At 40.6% G+C, this 10181-nt stretch overlaps 1 protein-coding gene across 1 annotated transcript in view; it reads left to right on the forward strand.

The window, feature by feature from the left end:
• Window positions 1-10181, forward strand: part of LOC109288876 (6-phosphofructo-2-kinase/fructose-2,6-bisphosphatase 4-like) — a 93729-nt gene that overhangs the window by 63654 nt on the left and 19894 nt on the right. Inside the window, exons 12-13 of the mRNA XM_019504631.1 lie at window positions 1311-1375; window positions 6126-6217. Of these exons, the coding sequence (XP_019360176.1) occupies window positions 1311-1375; window positions 6126-6185 (125 nt within the window). The 3' untranslated portion in view covers window positions 6186-6217. The remainder of the gene's footprint in view (window positions 1-1310; window positions 1376-6125; window positions 6218-10181) is intronic.

The following is a 10181-nucleotide window of genomic DNA, read 5'->3' on the forward strand; positions in this document are numbered from 1 at the left end:
ACCTTAACCTTCCCCCACCCCTCAGTCTCTGCCTCTTCCCCCCAGCTCACCCCAGTGTCTGCCTCTCGCCCCTCTTATTGTCTTAGGTTGCTACTTGGACTCCCAGAGCACATGTGGAAGCTGAGCTCCTGCCTGCCCATGCAGCAGTGTCAGTGCTACTGATTGGTTGGGCAGGGGAAGGAGTTTCCATGTGATCCGTGCCTGGGAGAGACCCCAGTGGCAGTCAGAACCAAGCTGTGGCCTGGCAGTAAGGAGGATGGAAGGGGACAGTGGTGGGGAGGGGCAGAAGCTTCAGAGGGCAACCCGAATTTGGGGGGTGGGGGGTGCAGCAGGCTGGTGTGGGTTTGACTGTGGCCCTGATCCATGCTTAGGGCCAGTCAGAGCTTCAGCAGCTGCGTGCTGCCCCTGCTCTTTCCCCCTCTTTGTATGTAAAAATAATACATGAGGCTTTTCCCCCCCATACTGACTGAGGGGAAGGGGGTGCTCATCTTAGATTTGAGTAAATATGGCATTTCAATTACCTGTTTTAACTATGCTATCCTTAATAATAGGGGTCTTAAAAATCTGAAGTATATGCGTTTTAAATTGCATTTTTTAAAAAAAGTCAGTATTTATCTTGGTTGAAACATAATGCTGTGACTAAATGTTTCAATATTCTACAAAATGGAACCATATGTGAAACTTTGATTGTTTCTTAAGTGAATTAGTTGGCTGTCTCATGTAAAAAAAATAGTAGTAACAAGAATACAGCGTGAGGACGGTGAGACTGAGAGGGCTCCTACAGATGTGCTGGGAGCCTGCTCAAATATGTTGGAAATCCAGCACATCAGAGCTGGATTAATCGAGTCTGCTGGAGCAAGAAAATTGACATGCTCTGGCAGCCTTCCACATCCTTGTGCATTCCTGCACTGAAAAAATGGCAGCAGGGAGCTTTGAAATAAAACACATTTGATGACCTTTAGTTCCAAGCACCCTGCCACCATTTTTTCAGTGCGGGGATGCTAATACACATTCGTGCAGGCATTTTTAATTAGCACAGCTCACTAAGTAAAGTACCCAGTGCCGCATCCCTGAAAATGTGTAAAAATGCCCAGAGTGATTAGTGGAATCAATTTAGTCCTAATCGAGTGGAATTGATCAACTGGGAAAATGACAGTATTCAGAATTTAGCAAAAGAATTCAATAATATCCCTGAGGTGTGTGAAAGAGGAAGGAGAGGTTAGCTTTTAGCAGTTTTTAAATTAATTCACATATTTATAGTGACATTTAAAACAAAAGACATTGAGAAATATTATGATTTCTGTCAACAGGATGTAAAGTGGAATCTATTTTCCTAAACATTGAAGCTGTAAACACTCACAGAGATAAACCAGAGGTAAGAATGTGTTTCCATCCAAATACTTTAAGTGTTCCACTTTTTGAGATTCGTCTTTTTGTTTAGTTTTCTTTTGGATTTTTTTAAATCCCGTCTGTTGCCCACACTTACGTTCAGCAGTTGTATGCACTGTTCCTATTTTACCTTTTATAGTTAGTTAGTGTTATCCGTACATTGTTCGCATATGTTTTGTTGCTGAGATAATTAGGTTTTATTCCTCTCCTTGACTGATTTTAGTCATCCACATTGTCAGAAATAACATGGGTTAACTAAATAGACTTGGACACTGTTGCTCAGCATTTTCAGCTGTGGGTGTAGAGTGCTTGAAGTCTCAGAAGTCTCACAACTAAAAATGAGTTGAACCTTATGTTTGCCTCCTTTATATTTACTGTTTTGAAAAGTGAAAATACTGAAGCCAAAATCTTTACTAATAACAATCGAAGTGAGAGCAGAGAGTTATTCACTCTTAAGAAATAGTTCTTCACCTCTCTTTCTCACTTTTAAAAGGTGTGCTAAAACATATCAAGACATCAGAGGAAAGTTTTTGGTTGAGTCTGATACTTTTTTCCATTTTAGAATCATCAGTCCACATACCCTTCCTTAATCATGCATTTCCAAAATGATCAAGACCTGCTGTTAACAGGAATTAATGGAGTTTCAGGTGCAGTTTACCTAAAGCAAGTGCAGAGCTTTGTCCACACTGAGAACTTTGAGCATTTTTTCTGGGATTGTCTACACTGCAAAGTTAAGGTGCTAGAAAACAAACCAGAAACTGTGGTCACTAGCATGTGTCAAAAGTTAGGTATGCTGTTCTCTTAATTTCTTTTGTTACCCATGCCAACTTGATTGTGCTATCATCTGCTGCATTTTTTCCCCTTCTAGGAATATGGTTAGACTCAGTACAGTTTCACTAGCGGTAGAAACAGAAGCACTAACAAAGACTGGAATTGGGGAGTTTTCACAATAGTGAAGTCTTAATCTCAAAGGAAGCCCTGAGAAATCAGGTTTTGTCTGTTCACTGCTAAAAATAAGCATGTATTTTATGCTGAAGCATATAACTTGATACAAAATTGTAGGTAGTGGTTATCAAGGCAGATTTTGTTTGTATGTAGCAATCTTTGCTTCAGCTCAAGACTAGTCAGCTACTTCTGGATGAAAACCGCCTTGTCTCCATTAAGATGTTTATGTCAAAATTCCTCTTGAGTTAGCTGTCTTGATGTGAAACAAATGTTGGGGTTTTTTGGTTTTGGTTTTTGTTTGCTTTTTTTTAGCAGTGAAGACAGACCAAATTGTAAAGTTGCCTGTACTTCCTTGATATTATCAATCCTCTTCTGGCTGTAGAGGTGCTAGACTAGTGCTGCAAGAAAAGTGAAGTCAGTGGAAGAAATTGGGAAGAAAAGAACCATTTGTGCTAGTCATGTGCAAAGAGAGAGAAGGTATCAGGCTTGTCGCCGCTTTTTAATTCTTGCCATATCAGAGTACATGATGTTTCTGTGATTCTTTGTTGTGTACTCTTATCAGACCCTATGTGGACTTTTGTTCAGATTGTCTACAAAACTCTCTAAAGCATGGGTAGCAAACTCAGCGGGACACAGGCCACATGAGGGATGGGGCTGGATTGGGCCCCCTAGGTGTCATGGCCCTGTGCTCCTGGTGCAGGATGTGACCCAGACTGGCTGATTCATTCTGCATGCGACCTACAGGGCTGGTCCCAGACCCACAGGCAGCATTGCGGGACAGATGTTAGGGCTCTACAAGCAGGATCTCTGACATCCCTGCCCTAAAGGAATTTTAATTTAATGGTTTTGGTTGTGTTGACCTGACAAAATACTGCCTTCAGTTGGGATTATGGCCAAAAGTGTTGCTCTGTGTCCTCTTTAAAATCCCATCTCTTTTTACTACTTGCATCTTGTTTTCCTTCATTTTTTACCATTTTGCTAGATTTTCAACCTATGCCACTTATTTTCTTGCATACTGTGCACACCTTGTTTTGGGAAGGCAGAACCTAGAAAATATTTTTCCAGTCATAGCCTAGAGGCTGGGCTGCAAAAGGCTGCTGCTTTTCTTAGCATGAACAAGCAGCAGGGGTGAAGTCCAGGGTTAACCCTTTCATAGCCAATGATAAAATCGGCAGCATTTTTTGACTGTTTAGCTCACTGATTTTTAACCTGTGGTCCGCAGACCCCTTGGAGTCCACAAATCAAAATGACTATGATCAATCAAAAGTATGTGGTTATCCACACTTACAGTTCAAAGAGGTACGCACCTCCACTCAAATCTTCCAAAGAGGTCTGCACCTCCATTCAAAGTTTTTTAGGGGTCCCCAAATGCAAAAAAGGTTGAAAACCACTGGCTTAGCCAAAAGCCACTGTCAGTTCAGTAACAGCTGTTAATAGATTAACTTCCTGCTACTTGCTCACTGAGAGAAGCAGGAGCCATTTTGCAGCATAGCCTCTCCATGCTTCTGCTCCCCTGTGCTTCTGTCCTGGCAATGAAAATCAGCTTCCTTGCTTAAATTGCACATCTCAATTTTTGGAGGGCTAATTTTTTGGCGGAAGTGTGTGTGGTATGCAAGTAAGTGTAGTAATGTTGTTTTCATAATATAGTAAGAGCCAAACAATAGTGCCAACGTAAAGAAATTGGAATGCATGCAACCTTATCCATTTGATGGATGAGCACTTGTCTGAATTGCTTAAAACGAAACTTTTTCTTATACACCCAAATGATGCTGTATTTGCCCCTTTGTCAATATGGTGGTGATGCAAATGATGAAATCTACCAATGAATGAAGAGCTACTGATAAAACACAAGGAAGGGCTAAGCGAATTTACACCATGGCATGTGTTTCCAGGAATTTACTGCTAAGAATAGTAATTTATTAAAAATGTTGGTTTGGAAAGAGCTTCTGTTAAGGCTCTGTTAGTTATGAATATTATAAATACATGAAATTTAGAGCCAAATGCCACAATTTAACACTTTTGACATATTCCAAAGTGCCTCTCAAATGGTACAGAGTTGTGACTGTTGTAATGTAGTGTCATTTCAGGTGGAGGACAATGGTAAAGAAGGGAAGTGCACTGCAGTTGAAGATAGATGAAAGCTTTGGATAAAGATACCAAAGCAAACCTCAGTCACCCAGAAAAAAAAATCCTGAGACTGTTTTAGCAAAGGTGCACTCAGGAAAACTCATGCGAAGTAAAGTTTTTATGATGCACAGTTTATCGAATGTGATGATGAAGGCCTAAGTTTATTATGTAAAGATTCAGTTATAATTTTGCTCTTTAAAACATCATTCATTTGCTTTTGTGTCTACTGTGTATGTAAATGCTAACTCCTACCAGTACTCTTAAAACTGAACATCTCTTTTATTTAATTAAGTTGTAATATAATAAGAAAAATGCAAACTGTGAAACTTCTTGTTAAGTGGTACAGTGCGCGTCTACTTGTATGCAAAATTCATACTGATAAATCATATGTACTTCAGCAATCACTTATTTTTTCTCTGCTCAGAGAGCAAACAATATATTTTGTATCGTGGTAAAATCTATTTCCTTTGCCTTTCAGGGCCAGGTATATGAAACCTAACTGTACAAAGCCTCTTTAGGGGAGAATATAATTTTTAGAATGATATTATTTTAGTTTAAACTATAAATTGAATTCTTAAGAAGCTTTTAAGCATGGTATTATTTGCTTTATGTTTAAATGATAGAGGAGGAGACAGAGTTTCCAGTTTCTTTAGGTCTGAATTATTTGTTTTAGGCCCCATTCCTACAACTTTAGGCTTACCAGCTAGATTGCTGTGCTGTGCTGTGCTGTTTTCGTTTTGGATGACTCATTGTTTCATAGATTTCATAGACATTAGAGCTGGAAGGGACCTCAGAAGATCATCAAGTCCAGCCCCCTGCCCGAAGGGCAGGAAGTCAGCTGGGGTCATAGGATCCCAGCAAGATAAGCATCCAATTTACTCTTGAAGGTGTTCAATGTAGGTGCTTGAACCACCCCCGATGGCAGGCTGTTCCAGACCTTGGGGGCTCGGACAGTAAAGGAATTCTTCCTTATGTCCAGCCTGAAACGGTCTCGCAGTAGTTTATGACCGTTTGACCTCATCATCTCCTGGGGCGCCCTGGTGAACAAACGTTCCCCCAGATCGTGGTGGTCACCCCTGATCAACTTATAGGCGGCCATCAGATCACCCCTGAGCCTGCACTTTTCCAGGCTAAAGAGCCCCATTGTGTTGAATACAGACATACTGTGCAAATGCAACTCTTGCAAAATAAGTAGATGTTTACTCAGTTTAAAAACTTGAACTATTTTAGTTTGGGGAAGGTATTTTTGTCTTGAATCGCTTTTTCAAGTGTAGATTTCATATTTTAAACGAAGCATGTTGCAGGTAATATGAAAACTTAGATGAGGAATGTAGTGCAGTATTAGTCCTAATTCAGGAAAGCACTTAACACCCATTGAAATTAAGTATGTTCTGAAATACTTACTTGACTAGGAGTGGATTTAAGTGGTTTGCTGATGGGGGACTTTAATAAGCTTTCCTCTAAATATGAGTAATTTGAAGTGTTAGCCATATCATCTGTATAGCAGTATCCTAAAGGTGTTGCTCCAAAGAATTCTTTGATTATGAAAAGTCTTTTGTTTAAATGAGTGCAGCTATGTACTTGTGAAGGAAGCTGACTGGTATTTTACTGCTACTTACTGCTGCATGATAAATATTCTCCTCTGTATTTTTATTATTATACAGAATGTAGACATTTCCAGACCTCCTGAGGAAGCCCTTGTAACAGTCCCTGCTCATCAATGAATCCTGTGTCCTGATCAGCTATCAAACTTGGGGTGCTGTTTTCATCCTACTACTTTAAATTTAAAAAAATCATTCCAATCACTTAGAAATCAGTTTTAAAAGTACCTAAATCTTTGTATAGCATTTGACATCTTCACTAAAGATCCACTAAAACTATTTTACCATAATTTAATCCACTGTGAAAAACTGTGGAATGTTAATTTGCACTCATTTGCATGCTGTTGATTGCTATAGCCTTATGATAATGCAGCTCTAACCTTTATTTGATGTCCAGCAACCATTAGATGTTAGCTGAAAAATGTTTACTTATGCAAGCTGTAGCACATAATATTTTTTGTGTGTTAAGCACAAGCTGTAATTTATTTTCTGGACATGAGTATTATTTATTTCACTGTCCTTGGGAGTGATTGGACTGTATGTAGCAGAAAATAACAAATTATATTTACCATAGAATTTAGCCCTGCTGCATTTTAGCTCTAGTGTTGTAGATGCACTAATTAGAGGGTTTACTAATGGTTCAATCCTTTGGGGGAAGTGTAGCAAATTTTCTTTTAGCCTGTTCTCAGAAGAAAGTGCACAAGTTTTATTGCATATGGTTTTTCTTGAATTTTTTGCTTTGAGGAGTGGTTCATGTGTAGGAATTGAGCTTAAGTATTAAGCATCCCTGTTCATATTCCATGGTCTGGTATGCAGTAACCACACTGCTGTAATATGTTGCTTCTGATATGCCTAGGTGACCTATGAATGTTTACAGAAATACTGTGCGTGTCTGTCTTGAATCTGTGTAGGTACAATAAAAAGGGCAACGGTCGCTTCAGATTACTCTTTCAGTGATACTGTACCTAGATTTTAATTTGTACTTGTTTTTTGTAAAACAGAGTTGAGGGAAGAGGGAAAGGTGCTCAAAACCCAATAAATGTGTATGTAAGAGGTCATGTGTTTTACTGTGGGTCGCCAAGTGCTTGCTATCAGGAGTATGAAATATTACAGTCCTTTTAAATATGAAAAAAATGAACTGCAGCTTATTTGCATGTGGCATGTCCTTGCTGCCTTATGATGATGCAGAGGCCAAATTAAAGCATATCTGCACTGCAGATTTACTGTCAGGTAGCATACTCAAACATGCCGTACAACAGGGGTAGGTAGCTCCTGGCATACATTCCAGAGCATGGCGCACACAGACATTTTGTTTGGCACGTGTGCCTTGGGGAAGCGGCTGGAGCTGCACTGCCACAACAAGTATTGGGCCTCTTGCAGTTCCCCCGCTGTCCACCCCGGGATGCCAACACCTTATAAGTTGAGATTGCAGGTGTTGCCCAAAAAGGTTGCTGACTTATTGCCATACAACTTCTTCTAGGCTGCTTCCTGAATTGGAAGCAGAAGTAGATGTATTTGCATAGTGCTACTTCGAGCTAATAAGCACTGTCTCAGTATATGTGTATTTGGAACTGCCTTGTTTATATAATGTTGAATATTAGAAGTCATCAAGTCTAAAAGTTGCATCTGGAAGAGTAACCCAAACTTTTTGTTGCATAAATGGTCTATTCTGTTAATAAATATGGTTCTCTGGTAGGTCTTTTATTGAACTATTTTTAAGTATAAAATTAAATTTTTGCAATTTTTTTCATAATTTGTTCAATAAATCACAGATGAGGGCTTTTTCCTAGCAGTGTGTGAAGTGGGCCCTATTCAATTTGTATTTGGCCTGAACTGGAGACAGTGATTTGATTTGTTGATTTGGATCACTGTCCCCGATTCGATTCAGCCGAATCTGAAGATTCAATGCTGATTCAGAGAATCAGCACTTTGGACATAGACATAGCTTTAAAAGTTTTCTACGTACCTTGAGGTAGCAGGTGTGGCTCATGATCGCTGCGAAGCTCGGGTGCATGGAGTGTCCCACAGGAGTGTGGGGGTGGCCCTCCATGTGCTCGGTGGGAAACGGGAAGTGGACAGGAAGTACTTCGGTCCACTTCTGGGTTTGCTGGGGAGCACATTGGAGGGCCTGCCTGCGCCCCTCCAGCTCAGTGATCAGCTGCGCAGGGATTCCAGGTGCTTCCCCACACCCAGGAGGCACCAGTCACGGAGCCGGGGAGTACAAGGGACCACCCCCCCGCCCCCCGGTTCTCCCCAATGGACCTGGAAGTGGACCAGAAGTGGTTCTGGTCCACTTCTGGGTCTGCTGCCAAGCGCACTGGGAAGCCCACCGTGCTTCTGTAGGACACTCGATGTGCTCCAGCATCACAGCACTCACAAGCCACCCGCTACCTAGAGGTATGGAGAAAAAAACATTTAAAGCTGTGTCTATGTTTGAACCTCTGAATCTCTCCAAATCAATTTGGAGGGTTCTGATTCGATTCAGAGAGGTTAAAGGGTCCTCTGATTCAATCTGGATTCAAAGAGTCAGCCACCAAATTGGGCTGAATCTCCACCTAATCAAATCAGGGACTGAAGCTTTGCACAGCCCTGCTTTTTCCCATTGCCACTGTAGCTATCGGTTTATGTCTGCCTGACTCCAGCTTATAGTCTACTACACTGATAAAATTCTAGTGATGGCATACATTACAAGGTAAGGCATCAGAAGAGGACTCAGGAGACCTGAATTCTGTTTATGACTGCCATGGGAGAGTCATGGCACATCATGTCACCTCTCTCTTTCAATTTCCCTATCTTTTAAAACTGGTTTACTTTTCTTGAAATATTTTTTGAGCTCTGTGGATGAAGAGTGCCATGTACATGCTAAATCTTAAGCTTTACTCTTTGTCTGCACAATTCACTCTTGACAGTATTTTTACTCTGTAACCCACTGGCAGTGACATTTTTCAGGGATTTGAAGGGAAGTTACTTACAAGCAAGATATGGAAAAGGAAGAAGGTACCCTGTTAACTTAACTCTAGGGCTTGATGTAGAGCCCAGTACTGAGGAAATCTTGTAAAATTGAAAACATATATTTAAAGCTCATTAAGGGCACATGAATAGGTTACCGGAAGGTGCAAGTTGCTCTTGATTTAGTTGTCATTTACAGTGAGGTAGGACTATGCATGGAAACAATTAGCAAAAATAGTTCACACACTGAAAATCTCCCTTATTGTTTACCTCATAGTAAATTGCTCATACGCCCAGGCCCTTAAAGCGGATTCTTCCTTTTAATGAGTATAGTTCTTCCATCCTACTGGTGCATCCTACCCATTGTAGGCAATGGAATCACTTTGTAGGTGTCTGAAGTTTAAAAACAGATTAAGCCATCAAAACAGGCAAAACAGGCACAGCTCTGCCGTTTACACATAAAGGCTTAAATAGATGGGTGCTTAACTTGTCCCTTGTAAGGTCTGGGGTTCTGTGCAAGAGAATATCCTCAAATGCGAATCACCCATTGTCTATTTTTAGCCTTGATGTAGCAATGGTGTAAATTATTTAACTACAGCTTGCTGTTGTTGCAGTACATGGAAGCCCTAGCACTGGATGAAATGTGTTGTTAACCATGATGACTCTGCACTGAATTCCAAGATAAATCATCTAGTACATTAGCTGCTATGATGTTTTGTGTTTTTAATTAGTCTATTTCTTTTAACCCTATATATTTTATCTTTTTTGTTTTCTGAATGTTGATGCACTTCATAAACTTGCTCCATTAGCTTTCAGGAGGCTTCCTTTGTGGATGTTGCCTTTTAAACTCTCCTGCAATTTAATATAGTTAGAGTAAGCCCCCTTATACCATATCTGTTTATCTTGCAACCAAGTACAATAGATTCACATAAATGGTTTTGGACAGAGTACTTCCTGTTCACAAAGAACAAATGGCCAGGTTCTGGCTTTGTCATGGCTGCTGTTCTAGTAGGGCTACCATATTTCCATTCCAAAAAAGAGGAGACTTGTCAGGGGGACACCTCACTCTCTACCTACCCCCCCCTGGCCCTGTCAGTGCCCCTTACTTCCAACCTGCAGGTCTCTGTCCCTGCTGTTGCCTTCACTTTCAACCTGAAGCCCCCTGGCTCT

The sequence above is a fragment of the Gavialis gangeticus genome, unplaced genomic scaffold (genome assembly GCF_001723915.1).
Source record: "Gavialis gangeticus isolate Ggan-Ray unplaced genomic scaffold, GavGan_comp1, whole genome shotgun sequence".
NCBI lineage: Eukaryota > Metazoa > Chordata > Crocodylia > Gavialidae > Gavialis > Gavialis gangeticus.